At 42.1% G+C, this 16,427-nt stretch overlaps 1 protein-coding gene across 1 annotated transcript in view; it reads right to left on the bottom strand.

Moving 5' to 3' along the window:
* COL19A1 (collagen type XIX alpha 1 chain) overlaps positions 1 to 16,427 on the bottom strand; it is a 305,569-nt gene that overhangs the window by 70,363 nt on the left and 218,779 nt on the right. Inside the window, exons 17-20 of the mRNA XM_084831091.1 lie at positions 11,281 to 11,334; positions 4,538 to 4,582; positions 2,979 to 3,014; positions 1,349 to 1,402 (exon numbers count right to left, since the gene is read on the bottom strand). Of these exons, the coding sequence (XP_084687217.1) occupies positions 1,349 to 1,402; positions 2,979 to 3,014; positions 4,538 to 4,582; positions 11,281 to 11,334 (189 nt within the window). The remainder of the gene's footprint in view (positions 1 to 1,348; positions 1,403 to 2,978; positions 3,015 to 4,537; positions 4,583 to 11,280; positions 11,335 to 16,427) is intronic.

Here is a 16,427-nt window from a genome sequence, read left to right as displayed (position 1 = left end):
GTGCTGAAGGAGTTGCACTGGTTACCAGTTGTTTTCCAGGCCAAATTCAAGGTGTTGGTTTTGATCTTTAAAACCCTATATGGTTCCAGCCAAGCCTATCTTAAGGAGCACCTCCAGCAACACCAGACAGGCCACTTAACAAGATCAGCCTCGGATGGCCTTCTCTCTGTCCCATCAGCCGGGACAGCTAGGCTGGTGAGGACGAGGGAGAGGGCCTTCTCTGTGGTGGCCCCCACTCTGTGGAACTCCCTCCCTAGGGAACTCCGCCATGCCCCCTCTTTAATGAGCTTCCGCCATGCATTAAAAATGTGGTTGTTCAGGCAGGTATTTGGGGTGGGTTAGGGTATTTTTAGAAATATGATATTTTAAAGTAGAATTTTATTGTCTTAAAATTGTATTGCTGTACATCGCCCAGAGTGGCTGGGTGACCAAACAGATGGGCGATTAAGAAAATCAATAAATAAATCTGTTGGGCCTAAAACGGGCCAGATTTCCCTGCGACAGACATCCCTAGTGCCTATATATTTACTGCCTCTTCCCATGTGGATCTGCCTGAATCCCACAGTAATCCTCAGAGACATTCCTCTGAGTTCCCCCCACTTAAGGAAAGATGGGTTGTGGCACGTGAGAGGGCTTTCTCAGTTGTACTAGTGCCATGCCTCCACTGCAGGGAGGCATGCTTGGCACTGAAACAGACGTCTTTCTTGAACCAGGCAAAGGTCTTTTCATTCATTCAGCCCTTCCAGCGCATCAACCAGCTGGTTTTAATCCAACAGTTTGTATTGACTTTACTGTTTTCACTTTAGATCTGTGTTTCCTACTTGTTTTATTTATTTTTATGTATTTTGGTTTTATTTGTAATCGTTTTATTTTCTGTAAGCCACTTCAACAGTTTTGCAACTGAAGGATGGCATATACATTATTATCTAAAATAAAAATTTACTAAGGAGCAGCGTGCCAAACTTTTGTTGATAAAGATGTTCACTTAGCTGAGAGGCGTCACTGGATTGGAGAACAATTGCTACTATGATTTAACATTCATTTGGAGTCAACTGTGTATTTGGCACTGTACAGATCAAAGAAGCAGTTAGGATTTGGACAGAGTTCAACCATGGCCAGGTTGCATTTTATGATGTCAGTAGGACAGCTGGGAAAGGCTTTTAGGAAGTTGCATATGTTTGTGACATTTTGTACAGATGCAGTTGGGAAAAACAGAACTCAGAAGCATATAAAAGTTTAAAACATTGATGGTATCATATAAAAGGTCTGGAAAGCAATAGCACTCTGGTATTGTGCTGGAAGAGACAACGTAACATTCTGTACAGTTTGTCAAATTTAGTGTACATACCTGAGGTCCTGGACTTCCAGTTGGCCCAGAAGGACCAGGCTCCCCTGAATCACCCTAAACAAATGTTTTCAAAACAGGTGAGTTAACCTTGTATCTATATAGAGATGAAAAAGGTGTATCACTGGTAGAGCATATACTAGTGAGAAGTTCCTCGAGAATGTTTTGCACTAATTTCATCCTAAAAACAAGGCAATGAAATCCAGTACAAGGTAAAGCATCAGTTTAATTCCAAGGACTTGCCAGTTCCGACTTTCTCTAGAGTAACAGCAGGCATGATCCCTTAGCAATATTTACATTGGGTTATTTCCAGTGGTGGCTTTGAGCAAGCAGAAAACGCTTCTGCTTCGGAAATGGAGAGTACCTGAGTTTTTACCATTCCCTCCTACCCACTGCAGCTCCCAGTGGTCCCCAAAGCTACTCCTGAGGGTTGGGAGGCCCTCTGGAAGAGAACAGGATGTGGCATGGAGGGCTGCAGTAAGTAGGGGGAAATGGCAAAAATCACGTCCTTTGCCTTGTGCGAGCAGAAGCACTTTCCACTAGTGCAAAATCACCACTGGATACAACAAATTGATTTCATTGAAAGCAATAACATGGTCACTGATAAGTATCTTCAGTTAACAAAGAAAAGAGTTTATGAACTTCTCCTCAGATTAGTAACGGAGATACTGCCATTCCTTCACTACTCATGACTACATCAAGCTCTCAGATTTGTAAACCTGGAACATGGACCCGGTTTGGATGATATTCTTGCTGGGTTACATGTAGAGGTGGGAGGAGCATGAACTTTTCCACCTCCAAATCTGCCAGACATCCACAGGTGGATGCAACATTTGCATAGAGTTTAGGCATCTAAAATACAATGTACGTACATAGTCCCAAACCATGTGAATTATAAGGTTTTTCTACACGAGGCATTTATCGGGTGCTTGTCATTCCCTACTCATGGTTGTTTATGGGTTCTTTAGATGACCACCATGACCCTCCAGTTTCACTTCTGTGTCTAAAGAGCACTTTCAGTGAAAAATTTTTTAGAGTAGGGAAAATTGCTTATTATTTCTGATGGCAAAAGAAAGAGCAATTTCCTCTTGTGTATTTGCACTATTCCACTATACCATAGTGCTACCTTGAGGTCATGTCGTGGAAAAGCAGGAAAGGATCTCAGTTCTGCAACGAAACTGAAAGTAGATACAGCAGATTAACAGCCTGGTGTAGAAAAGCTCGTAGCCTTACTTACAGTTTGAATACATACAATTTGAATCAACTGCACAATCAGAATTTATGAGCTTAAGTCCTATGGAAATGTTACGTCCACTTATGGATGTAGAGCAGCCCCAGAGGTAGGGCAGGTGCATCTAATGGGCAAATATGATTCTGCTCCCCCACTGTATGTAGCCTCTCCCAGAGAGAAGTCTGTCCAAACCAGACCATGAGCTACAATCTTTTTACCTGTAAATGCATCATTTTGACATGTAAGTAACAGATAACTTGCAGTGACAGTAACACAAAATTCATATTTTGTATGCAAACATTTCTAATCTTATTAAGACCTATTAAAAACACCCACAGTATGCAGCAGAATAAGAAAATATAGTGGAAAGAGATCCCAATTACAGGTTTTTGCTGTACTTACTGGATCCCCCTTTTCTCCTTTCTCAGAAGGCTCTCCCTATGACAGAATATGAGCAATCTTAATATTTATATGAACATTTTAAATGAAATGCTTGCATGTGTAAAACGCAACAACCAGCATGTTAATGCAAGAGCTAATAATCAAGGCACATTTAAGCATTATGCTAGTCATGAAAGGTAATATAGTGGAGAACAAAATGCTGTAATCCAACACAGTAGAGAAAGCATTCAGAGGATTTATTTCTATCCAGGTACAAACTGCAAGTTCAGAACAGAGGTTTAATTCAAACAGTATAACAACATTTAGTTAAGCCTTGGGCTGTCCCTTATTTAACAATGCCAACACTTCAGCAGAGCAATTTAGGACACACTTAAGTTTGCCAACAGTGGAGCACAAAGCCAACACTTGAATTTATTGATGACTACTTTCATGTTTTGCCAACTTTGAAGTAAGGGCCATTCAATTTCATAGGACTTGCTTCTGAGTAAAAGTACTTAATACTATGCTGCGCTTGTGTGATTAATGGTATAGCCTAGATGGTGCCTTTCTGGAGCTATACAACTTGATCCCAGACTTGTTTTTTCGGAGTTAAGCTGAACTAGACTCATTGGGTCTTGTGCTCCCAGTGTTAAAATAAGTTTAGGCCTGCAGCCTTAGATCCTATTTTGCTACAAAGGAGCATGCTTAGATGGCTAGAGCCCCCTCTGAGTTTATCTCAGGGGCTCTAGAGCAGGGAGGGGGAACCTCAGGCCTGAGGGCCAAATCCTGGCTGCCCCTTTCTCAGAAGGCTCTCCCTATGACCTCCTGGATGCCCCAGATGGCCACACCCCGTCACCTGGCCACAACCCTTTCCCCCAGCCCCTTTTCCCCAACCACCAACTTTTTGGTGTTTTCCAAGCTTTTGTGCAGTTTTCCCCCATTTTAAAAGTCCAAAATGCCTCTTCTAAGGCCTAGTTACTGGCAGTAAAAGTTTTAAGCTATAACACGCTAGGTTTTTTTTTTTTTAATTTTGGCCTGATCCCTTTTGTCTTTGGCTCTGCACCCTTTGCCTTTGGCTGGAATGTGACCCCTGAGAGCTTCTCCAAAAGCAAATTTGGTCCTCTGGCTGAAAGAGGTTCCCCACCCTTGTTCCAGGGAAACTCCCTCATACACCAGAGAGGTAGCAGCGAGAGCCCGAATTTAATGTTGGGGACTGCCAATGTAACTACTTCCCACACTAGCATCTCCCCAGTTTCTGGAAGGGGAGAGGTCACGGAAAGAACTACTTGCCCTCTGCAGTCTCCTGCATGCATTTAGGCTCAGTAGCATGCAATGGGGCCACACCGCAGCAACTCCCACACCACTGGATTGGAAGGAGCTCCATGTCAGCAGATGCTAAAAATAATGGGCCTGAAAGCCCTGCTTCCACATGGGGTATATTTTTCTCTTTCCTTTTATTTGCTCTTTGCTTTTAAAGATCTGGGTCAGTAAGGACAAGCCATGTTTAACTCTTAGGAATCACATGTAAACAAACCATCGAACCATGACACACCCAAATCCCCGAGCAACTAATTATTTACCTTTTCTCCTTTTGCACCTTTTAAGCTCATTTCTGCTTGATGACTCTTTTGAGGAAAAAAAACAACGATGTTTAGTTGTCTCTAATTTGTTATCCTGCAACACCACAGCTTCTCTACATTTTCCTCCTCACTATAGCTACCTAATGTTTCTTTCCACGAGTGATCCACAACATCAAGTGATTGAAATGCAGTAAGTGCTGATTCAAAATTCTAAAATACTTCTATGTAGCACTCTTGTCTTTAAACACAGGAGGTGCTGAATTCTGAAGTGTTTAAAATAAAATACTTTGTATACCTATGAATAGGGATTCCATGGCTGGGATATCCGGTTCTTTTTCGACTCGATGGAGTTCCGCAACATGTACAGCTCAATTTGTGTTAGCAAGCCAAACTGCAAGCTCTTCCCCAAACTGTGGGAACTTTTTGTGCATTTTGTTTGCAGCTTCTGCAATTTGTGCAAATTTTTGAGTAAATTGCTCAGAGCTTTGTGCAAATTGAGGAACCTGCGGGGGAAAAATATGCAAAATGCCCAGAAAATCCATGAATTAGCCCAACTTATGGCAAATCAACTCAGGTGAAGCAGTGGGAACCAAAATGAATTCCAGGGCGAAGCCTAGGAAAACTCCATGAACACTTCCCCCTGCACTGGATTTCTCTGACATCCCTACCTATGATACATGCATCACTATTGCTAATTATTACAATTATTAAAGAATGAGAAAAAAAACCCTGACTGACAAAGCAATCCTATGCATGACCACTAAGACCTAAGTCCATAGGAACATCGGAAGCTGCCTTATACCGAGTCAGAACCTTGGTCCATCTAGCCCAGTATTGACACTGACTGTCAGCAGCTCTCCAGGGTTTCACGCAGGAGTTTCTCTAGCCCTACCTAAAGATTCTGGGATTGAACGTGGGACTTCTGCAGGCAAAGCAGGCGCTCTGCCACTAAGTCACAGCCCTTCCCATTACTTTCCACTAGTGGACAAAGTCCCACTGAGTTCAATGCTACTTACTCCCAGTTAAGTGTGTAGAAGACTGCAGCCTTAATATATCAAGTCCTAGAAGACAAGAACTAGGCTCCTCGTGTTTCAAGGATGGATCCTCAAGTAAGCGCTGATACACATGCATGCGTGCCACACAATAGCCTATTTATTTAGTTCATTTGAAAAAACTTTTTATCGAGTTATCATGAATAATGCCATATCGTTAAGAACATCAAACATAATAAAGGCAGCTGTGCTTGGCACTGGGGGAAGGCCTTTATCTGCCAGGCCAGAAGCAGGGCAGACCGAGACCTGAAGCCACACACAACCAAACTAGGACACTCTGCTGGGAAGATGAGCTTTTATATCAGCTGCCTTGAACAGGTCTAGTACTGAAATTGTTTACTGGAATTGCTTTCAGCTGTTTAAATTTTGTACGTTAAACATTTTATACTTTGTTTTATTATAACACTGCATCTGTGTTTTGTAATTTTTCTGAACTGTTGTGAACCACCCAGAGAGCTTCAGCTATTGAGTGGTATAGAAATGAAATAATAACAACAACAACAACAACAACAAAGATCAACAATACGAATAAAAAAACTTTGTTCTCATATTTGACTACGTTTCAGGTTCATTAAGGCGGTGTGCCCAGCTTAGTCCTGATTAGCCTCTGTCTTTCACTGCTTTATTAAGTCTTTCCAGAATGATTTTTGGGCTGTCGGAGGTTTATGATCCAGTGTTCCTTTATTTATGAAAGTGATAAATGTAAAGCAGACTTCCACGAATTGGTCATATTTTACCATCCCTCATACCACTCTCCTGTGATGCGTTAATCTTCCAGGGAGTGCCATTTTCCATATTTTGGCGAACCAGCCCTGTATCAAACATTCAGAACTTGCTTTCCAGTGCTATGCAACCTCCAAATGCACAGCCATTAAGAACAGCACGATTATCTCACTATGTGGTAAATTACCCTGTATATTGCCTGCAATGGACAGGAGTGCTAGGAGGGGATCGGAGATGATAACCTGCATGTTGCTGCTTTGGGGCCTTGGGGTAGGAAACAGCCTTTAAGAAGTCCCAGGTGACATGGTCCATCCTAAGAGAACAGCAGGGATGGGAAACCTCCAGCCCACAAGGCTTCCTCATCTGGCCTGACAAGCTTCTTCCACTAGCCTGACCCCTTCTGCCACAGAGAGAAAACAATTATCTCTGATCAGCAGCTGATTATTTATTTATTTATTTATTTATTTATTCCATTTATAGCCCACCTTTTTTCCTCTTGCAAGGAACCTGAGGCGGCGTACATAATCCTCCTCCTCTCCATTTTATCCTCACGACAACACCCCTGTGAGGTAGGTTGGGCTGAGAGTCTGTGACTGGCCCAAAGTCACCCAGTGAGCTTCCATGGCCGAGTGGGGACTAGAACCCGGATCTCCCAGCTCCCAGTACTATCACTCTCACCACTATACTACACTGGCTCTCAACTGTACTACACTGGCTCTCAACTGTACTACACTAGCTCTGATTAGAACTAAAAGCCTTTCCTTGCAGGGCAGAAGGAGCAGGGCTAGGGGAGGAAGGTGCTGACTGATTCAGCCCTGCTTATTTCTGAGTAGTCATGCTGAGGTTTGCCCTGCTTAATTGTGAGTAGACAAGATGCACATGCTTACCCCTGAGTAGAAACACTATTTGAAAGTGCTGCTGAGTGATTCAGTCCTGCTTACTTCTGAGTAGACATGCAGAAGCCTTGTTCCGCTTACTTCTGAGTAAGCTTTAAATCCATAATAATCACATTTTGGGCCCACCCACTCTGCCTTTGGCCCTTCCCACACATGGAATGTGGACCCTGAGCCCTTTCTCAGATTGGAATTTAACCCTCTGGCTGAAAAGTTAACCCTCTGGCTGTCCCTGCAGGGCAGCATCCTTGCTGCAGCTAAGCAGGTCTAGGACTGGTCAGTGCCTCAATGGGAGATCACCTGGGGAGTCCTATATTTCATTTCTAGTTCCATGGAAGAAAGGTAGAATATAAATGAACAATCATGCACAATTTAACTGATCACTGAATACCACTCATAAGAGGAAGATTTCTTCTAGAATTTGAAAGGCAGCTAGGGCAGGGGTGGGGATTTTTGGAGGGGACTAGGGCCACTTTTGACCCCCTGGGCACTCCCCCCCCCCGCTGGTGTGGGCCACACAGCTAAAACAGACAAGTGTAGCTTGTGCTCAAGCTAAATTTGTCAATTTTACCATTCTGTAGTGTGGTTTTTTGCCGCCACTGCAAACTGAAACGGTGCAGTGCCAGTGGGGCTGCATATGGGCTGCGGATCCCATGTTGCCCACCTCTGGTCTAGAGGAAAGAAGTTCCCCAGTTGTAGGGTAGCCACCGGGAACACCTCTTTATGTGACCCTCACTGATACAGGAAGATGCTCTCAGTTGATCTTAACAGTTATTATGGTATAAAACAGCAAAGATATATATGAGATGAGGGATGAGAGGATCAGGTATGCTCGCAGCTGCTGAGATTCTCTAAATTCCATTTTGAAGCTCAGATTGCCTTGCTCCCATTTTCAATTGCAATGTTTTTCTTTTCATTTGAACTGGAAAAGTGTGCGTTTTGTATGCATGTTTTTTTTTTTTTTTTTACTGTGCACATAATGCACACTTTCTCCCCATAGACCAAAGCGTGAAAAAATGTATTTTTTAAAGTGCACATTTTTCAAACGCAAATCCAAGTTTTGGGAATGTGTGAGCGTTTCCTGAAAAATACACTCGTGTTGGTATTTGCATTTGGAGGAGCGAACAAGGCAAATTTGAGTAAAAAATGAAGCAAAATTAAATTCTCGTACATTCCTGAAAAGGGAGAGGTGAAATCCACCGCCAGCAGTGTCTGTTCCAGTGGAGCACAGTTGGATACAGCCCAGGATGAGTACCTCATGCTTCCTCTTGACCCATTTCTTTGCAACATATGAAGTAGCTTTAAGTCCAGCCTTGATCTTTGGATTATTCCACACTCGAGCATTTAGATGCATCCTGTCTGGACCTTGGTGCTTTTATAGTTTTTAAATGAACAGACTGGGAACCTTAAACGTAATTACAGTTGTTTAGTACTATGAAGCATTTCCAAGCTCTCCTTTTTATGCTCTGCACGCAGCATTGCATATAAGTGCACTTTTCCAAAGACTGTGCACATTTAATTTGCTCCTTCCAAGCACAATTGGAAAAATATTCTTCTACATCAGACTGACAAAACAGAAAGTGGGAACAAAACATAACTTTTTTTAGAACGTATATAAATTGTAAATATTGGAAATGTATTCTAATGGAAATGTTCCAGTTCAGTGGCTCCTTTTAAATCACAGAACTGACTTTGCATATACAAGGGAAAATGTTAAATGTGAACATATTCAAAATAACAATGGGCTCTCAAATGGTAAATGTACGTGCTTCAAGCCATAAAGTAAATGGTTATAGGCAAAAAAACATATAGGAGAGCTAAGGGGAGAAAGAGCCAAGGGCTAATTTACACAATGTGCCAAATTGGATGTGAGAATTGGCAATAAAAGAGGTACAGAGTTTTTTTCCCCCACCAGAAATTAGCTCCACAAGCCAGTCTTGTATCTAAAGTATTCAAGATAAGGCGGGGGGCAGCAGATGAATGTCACATAAATAGCAGCATTAGGCAGTGGGCCTGCCATCCCCATAAGCCTTTGGAGTCTGCTCCTGTGCAAGAAGATTTATAGAGGCAGCCTTCTGGTATGAAACATGGTAAAAAAGCTAACCTTGAAGTAACAACAACAACAGCAACAGCCCTAATGCCAAAGCTCTGCCTTCTATTTACTGAACTGAATATGTAAATTCCTAGCAAATCTGGAGAATTCCAAAATGAAGGAAAGTAAAACTCCAGGAACTTTCTAGCTGATGATTAATTCCCAGTTATTTTTGGATTCTGCATATGAAACATGTAATACATAATGAATCTATGAGTGAAAATGCATGTACCTTAATCTAGCAACCCAAAGAAGGGATGTCTTATTGTTATATATGGTACCTATCATACTGCTCTTATTGCATGTGCAATTTATATATAATTAAAATAAAATTAGTAAAAAAAAATAAGGAAACAGACTTGGCAATCAATTGATCAATCCTGTATATCTCCAAAAATATGGACACGTGTGGCTTTCAAATAATGCTTTTTGCCACATAGCTTTTAAAATATATTATGCATATATTATGTGCTGTAAATAAAGGAATTCGCAAATTTTTAAGCTTAATGATGTGAGACTCCTTAACCATACAGAATAATAGCGGGGGGACTGTGATATTTAGGTCAAGTATATAAACAATGATTACTCATTTTAATGGTTCCTCAATATCCAGGAAGTGCAAACAGTTCTCCTAAACAATCCTAACACAATGTATAGCTTTGAGCTTAATTCCTCTGTCCCAGGGCTTGAAGGCTTAGATCAGCCCTGCTGTGAACTGAAAGTTTGGTTCCAGAGAGTCTAAGTATTTAAATCTGAAGTTTAGATTGGTAAGTCATCTTCCATCATCCTAATACTAAACTTAGCACTCGTTTTCTGGCAAGTGGCTTGCTTGAGAATAAGTCATTAAATGCTTTGCACAGGACAGCTGAAAGGAGGAGTGCGTTGGTGCAATGTAAGAGGATTTAAAAGATGATTAATTTCTTGAAGGCAAAACAGCTGGCCCATGTTTTGCCAGGAGATATTAATTGGGAAACATGATATGACTTAGGAATTTGTGGAGTCTCCCCGTAGTGAGAAACATGAATCTTGCAGACAGATGCATATCAAACCCTGAAGACCTCGGCTGTGGTTCATGTCATCTGCTACAAAGTTAATCTTAAATAATGTGGAATTAGGAAGTTACTAAAGCTGATGCTGAGTGTACCAAGAATGATTACAAGAAACAAACTATATGTAAAGAAGAAGAAAACCTCTCAAGACAATTAGTTTTTCATACACAAATGGATTAGGAAATATATACAGAAAGTAACCCTTCAAATAACTCAAACCCAGTGGAACAAGGTTTCTAAACAGTAAAATCTACAGGACTGTAAAGATGAATAATAAAGTCTGCAATCTATTACTGAATGTCCTCAATCACATGTGCAAACTCCCATGTGTACAAAGATACCCAATGAACCCAGAAATATAAGGTTCCTTTGCAGAGATGTGGTATGCACACAGGTCATGCACCGTAGTTCAACAAAATGGGGGGAAATTAGCTCAATAACAAAGATTACAAAGGACTATCATAGCTTTATTTTACTATAAATTTTCACAGAAAGGTTAAATTAGTAGACCAATAACTAGCTCTAGATCAGCAAACTACCTTCACTAGCAATGACAGAAATAGAGAAAGATGGAGGAGAGAATTAGACATAACCACTCCATGCCCTGAATTAAGTCACAGACAGTATAGGGCGCATAGGTCAATGAATTAAGTACAATCAATCAATTAATTACAATTAAAATTGTTAGCATCTGATCTATAGGAGCTTTATGGTATTTGCCCCAACTTGGGTTAAATGTGTGGGTTAGAGTCAGCAGACAATTTACAATTTGAACAGTGTCACCAGCGTTCTTGCAGTACATTGTTCTCCTTGTTCTAATCCTCTTGACCTTGACCTTGCAAATGAGACACAAGCATCTGCAAACACATGAGGCAGGAAGTTGTGCAGGCATACATATCTCCCATCCTTTCCCATGTGAATTAAGTGTTCATACCTGGTAATATGGTCCTTTAAAGGAATCTTGAAATCTTGGTACACCTGGAGGACCCTAGAATGGGGAAAAAAATCAAGAGCCAAATTTGTGACTCAGATAAAAGTGTTTCAATCTATATAGTATTTCTGACTGCATAAAATAGATTGCTAGGCATTATTCATTTATTATAACTTTAGAAAGGATATCAACACAGTTGGAATACATAAGTGTGTGTGTGTGTGTGTGTGTGCGCGCGCGCGCGCACACGTGTGCATGTACATATAACCCCCCCACATACAACTGTGGATTCTTAGAAGTAGAAGGTATTTAATTACCGTTGAGGTAAACAAAAATTTAATTAGCATCAGTTTTAGTCTGAATAATTTCTGACAGAGTCAACAGAAACAAAATATTTCCTAAAGCCTTGCTCAAGCTTAACAACTTTAATACACATAAAACTTTATTAGAAAGTTGTTGTTGTTTATTCGTTCAGTCACTTCCGAATCTTTGTGACTTCATGGACCAACCCATGCCAGAGCTTCCTGTCGGCCATCGCCACCCCCAGCTCCCCCAAGGTCGAGTCCATCACCTCCAGAATATCATCCATTATTAGAAAGTACATGGAGGCAAATATTTTGCAATGTCTATAAAACATAACAGATTTCTAGACTTCCTGCTCCCGATAGCACATTTCTTTAGCTGTTAATTAGAATCACAGAATCATAGCATCATAGAATAGTAGGGTTGGAAGGGGCCTACAAGGCTATCGAGTCCAACCCCCTGCTCAGTGCAGGAATCCAAGTCAGAGCATCCCTGACAGATGGCTGTCCAGCCTCGTCTTGAACGCCTCCAGTGTGGGAGAGCCCACCACCTCCCTAGGTAATTGCCTTAATATTATCAAACCAATAGTCCATCTTACCCAGTACTATTTTGACTGGCAGTAGCTCTCCAAGATGGGATTGAATTTAGGACCTTACTTATGCAAAACATGTGCATTCTCATGGCCATGCCTTTAATGTAATAACCCCACAATGGGACCCTAGCTCAAGAGAAAATGTGTGGATACAACATGCAAGTAACAGATATGTGTGTTCGGATTATAAACTGTCTGGAAAGGCAATCACATTTAGAAAACAGAGCAACAATGCAATTTAAAAGATTGTGGAAACATTCAATATTCTTTTTTTCAACTGACATCACAGAGTAAGAAGATTTTTTTTTCATGTTGAGAGAACTGACAAATTCAGGCAAAAAAGGTGACTGCTAAGGGATTCTAAGCTAGTCTCAGCAAAGCTCATAAATTCCAGCAGATAACTGCCCCAACAGACTCATCGTAAGAAAAGTTCCCAGTTTGAGAAGGTCTCATCAGGACATGCCAAAGAGGACTCATCACAGCTGCAGCCACCCAGGCCCGGAATTACAAAATTATAAATATTTATGGCTATGCAGATATGAAGGCATGGGTGTTTTGGAGAAACAAAGAAAAACGAAACAAATGAGCCCAGCAAAGCTATTTTAAAGCAGTTACTATGGATGGGGGGAAACCACAGTTCAGAAAAACAACTAGGAATACTACTGTTATCTGCTGTCTATATTGGCCTTGGCTCAGAATTTTTGTAGATACCTCTGAGATATTATAAAGTTCATGTCAGTGTTTTCATGAGAGAGAGAGAGAGAGAGAGAGAGAGGGAGAAATGTTCCATAAGAGGAACATTATGGATACTGGGACATTATGATCTGCAATGTCAACTAGTTGGTCCCTGAACAAAAGGGCTGAATATATCCCTACACCAATGGTGCCCCTACGGCACCCTTTTGCTGCTATTCACCCACATACGGCACTGCACTCTGGGGTGAAATTGGGGCCCTATTGGATGGTATAATGTACAATGTGTGTGGTTCTCCATCGACATTTCACTAGACTTTTAATAACACAAGGGATGGCTAAGTCAGTATTCCAACTAAACTCTCCCAGTTCTATATCTCTAGTTATTGATCTACACTGGCTTTAAATTCTATGAAAGGCGCTGGAGTGTTCACAATGTGACCATTTCACTTTGTGCAACAATAGTTTGCAAATGTAAGAAACTATTGGATCAGAAAGGAAAATTGTATTGTTAACTTGGTGGAAGAAAAGAACTGATACAAAGAAGTTTAATACGAGGAAATCTCTTCAGTTTCATAGCAATTTTTAAACAACCCACTTTATGGGCAGAATCTTATTTTTGAGTGACATAATGCACAATGATGTTATCTGAAAGGTTTAACATGTCATTACAAGATATAAGAACAACTTTAACCTTACCAAGGCAGTATGAAACAAAATATATATCTTCAAAATAGTAATCAACAACTGATTTTGTCAGTCCTTGCCAGCTGACCGCAGCTGGCAGGGAACGGCGGCAATAACTCACTGGCTGATAAGCAGGGTCATGAACCTGTCCGAGGCTAGCAAAGGCGGGGGGCAGAGATAGGAAAGTTGCCGTTTCAACCAAAGCCAAGATGATGCAGTAGAGAGAAGTCGTATTTTCCAGTCCAAAGTACAAACACAGGGATTCATGAGCAAGGCTGAGGTTTAGTGTCAAGGCAGGGCTGACAAGATCCGGCACGTGGAACTGACGTTGTTCTCCAGCAGGTTTGTCTGCTTCCTGCTTTTAACTGCAGCGCCCTGGAACAGCTGCCGGCAATCAGTCCTCTGGCCTCTGGGAGCCTCTCTGTCTTAAACGGACAGCCACTCGCCTCCGTTGTTCTTTTACATGAAGCTGCCTTTGCTCTGCTGAAGTCAGGGGCACTTCGTCCTCTGAATCCTCCAACTGGGCATGGATCATGAACGGGGGCCAAGGGGGCTCAGGCTACTTCTGCCCTAGTCCCTTCCTCCGGGTCTGGAGCCTGCCATTCCCCTTCTTCCTCAGAGGAGTCGGAGGGAGGCATGACAGACTTTTTCAAAATCTTTATCCTAATCTAATTGTGCTTTTCACATTTGAAAGAGAATGCAAGGATCTGTTACCATACCAAAGAAATGCACCTTTCTTTCCTTTTAAGCCCTAACTTGGAGAACAAAAATTGGCCTCTGTGACACAACTTCATCAACACAGGTTGAAATACTACGCACATTTACCTGGGAGTAAGCTCTATTGAAGGGATGGGAAACCTTTTCCCTATTGAGGTCCATATTGCCTTGGTTAAAACCTACTGGGGTCCACATTCCAGAAGTGGATGTGGCTGGAGCAAAATTTGGGTAGAGCCAGAGGCGAAGTGGGCAAGGTTTGCAAAGTGGTCAGTCTGCAAGGGGCCAAGGTCTACATGAAACTGGGCCAAAGTCCGCCTGCGTCTCTTATGCCGCACATGGTCTACCTGTATCCTCCTGAATACAGTGGGACTTAATTCCAAATAAACATGCATAAGATTGCATTGTTAGTCTTTTAAAACCAATAAATACATCACCTTGCACTGTACACCAAAATCCACCAGTTAGATTAATTGTAATTTGAAGACAGACTGAGAATTATGGTAATTTGAGGCAATCACATGAAGAATATGTAGGGATGTCAGACAATTCCGCCACGGATCTCAGGCCAAATGCCAGTGGATTCAGCCCCCCCAAATCCATGGCAGAACGAAGTCCCCCACTCCACCACCCCGTGACAGGCACGCAAAACGGAGCACTCACCTGGTGCTGTTTGCGCTGCTTTGTGAATGGCAGCCGTGTCTGCGGCTGCCATTCGCTTCCCCATTTAGGCCATGATAGGCTACGTATTTACTTACATAGCCTACCATGGCTAACGCAGGGACGCCATTTGCACCCCTGTTTTTGTACCGTGATAGGCTACGTAAATATTTACATAGCCTATCACGGCAAAAAAGGGGAATGCAAATGGCGGCCGCTGTAGCCGCCGCCATATGTGTTCCTGTTTTTTTGCTGTGATAGACTACGTAAATATTTACGTAGCCTATCACGGTACAAAAACAGGGGTGCAAATGGCATAGTGGCCGCCATTTGAGCCCCTGTTTTTTGCCGTGATAGGCTACGTAAATATTTATGTAGCCTATCATGGCCAAAAACATGAACGCAAATGGCGGCCGCTGTAGCCGCCGCCATTTGCGTCCGCAGGCTCCACATGCCTGTGAATGCACCCAGCTGGCGGCTCCGCGGAGTTGTCGTGGAGCGGAGCTGGCCGGGTTAGGATTTCGAGGGGAGGTGCGGACCGCCTCCCCCCCACTGCGAATCACCCCTGCAAAAAGGTAAGTGACTTTCGTACATCTCTAAGAATATGACACTGATTCAGTGATGTTGTTTTGCCTGCTAAAGTCAGATGGCTGTCCTGGGGATACATTTCCTTGGCATGGCATAGTTTGGCACCCATATAATCATGTTGTGAAGTGTCTTAACAAAGCTACAAATGAGGTAAATGTGACATGACAAGGGAGCATGATTTGCATTTTGACACTGAAGCCTTTTCCAGCAAGCTCCATCTGTTTCATAAGAATGCACGGAATGGGAAAACACCAAGAACCTTCCATCACTCCTTCTCATTTCAAAATAGACAACATTTCACAATGTACTGAGAGAGACTTCTAGCTATGTTTCCTTTAGATACTTCATTTTAAGCATAAGAAAAATTTAGATGCGGGCGTAGGGATAACCTAAAAAGTGTTATAATTGATGGGGGTACAGATATTTCATATAAATAGTGATTTTTCCTAGAACGCCAGTCTTTGAAGTCTTTCATGTTCTGCAAGGGCACTGAATTTAAAGGCATGAGCCCACAGTAAGGAAAAATGAAAGTACATCAGCAGAAACTATTCTGATGACAGTGAATTAGACAACAAAGATGTGGAACTAAGATGGAAGTCAACACATATTTTCCCTACTAACAGATTTGAATAAGTCTAAGCAGAGATGCTGCTTTTTCTGTCTGGATGAAAAAGAATGGTAGAACTTGCTTCCTCCTGGATAAGATAAAAGAAGGTTGTTTCCTATGACCAGGAAAACCATGCACACGCCTGCCTAATTGTCATGCCACCACCCAGCAGAATAACCCATGAGGGTACCTTTGAGTGGCCAATCAAAAGTGCTGGTGGGAAAATGGCCCAATCCTGAAGTGCCCTCACCTTCCAGATAGGTCAGCAAAGTCAGGCACTATCTGTGCACCCTTCATGACATCCCT

The sequence above is a fragment of the Heloderma suspectum genome, chromosome 1 (genome assembly GCF_057233095.1).
Source record: "Heloderma suspectum isolate Gila_16-S chromosome 1, 16-S_ref, whole genome shotgun sequence".
In the NCBI taxonomy this organism is placed as follows: domain Eukaryota; kingdom Metazoa; phylum Chordata; class Lepidosauria; order Squamata; family Helodermatidae; genus Heloderma; species Heloderma suspectum.
The sequence above is the reverse complement of the archived record's forward strand: the minus strand, read 5'-3'. Positions and strand labels throughout refer to the sequence as shown.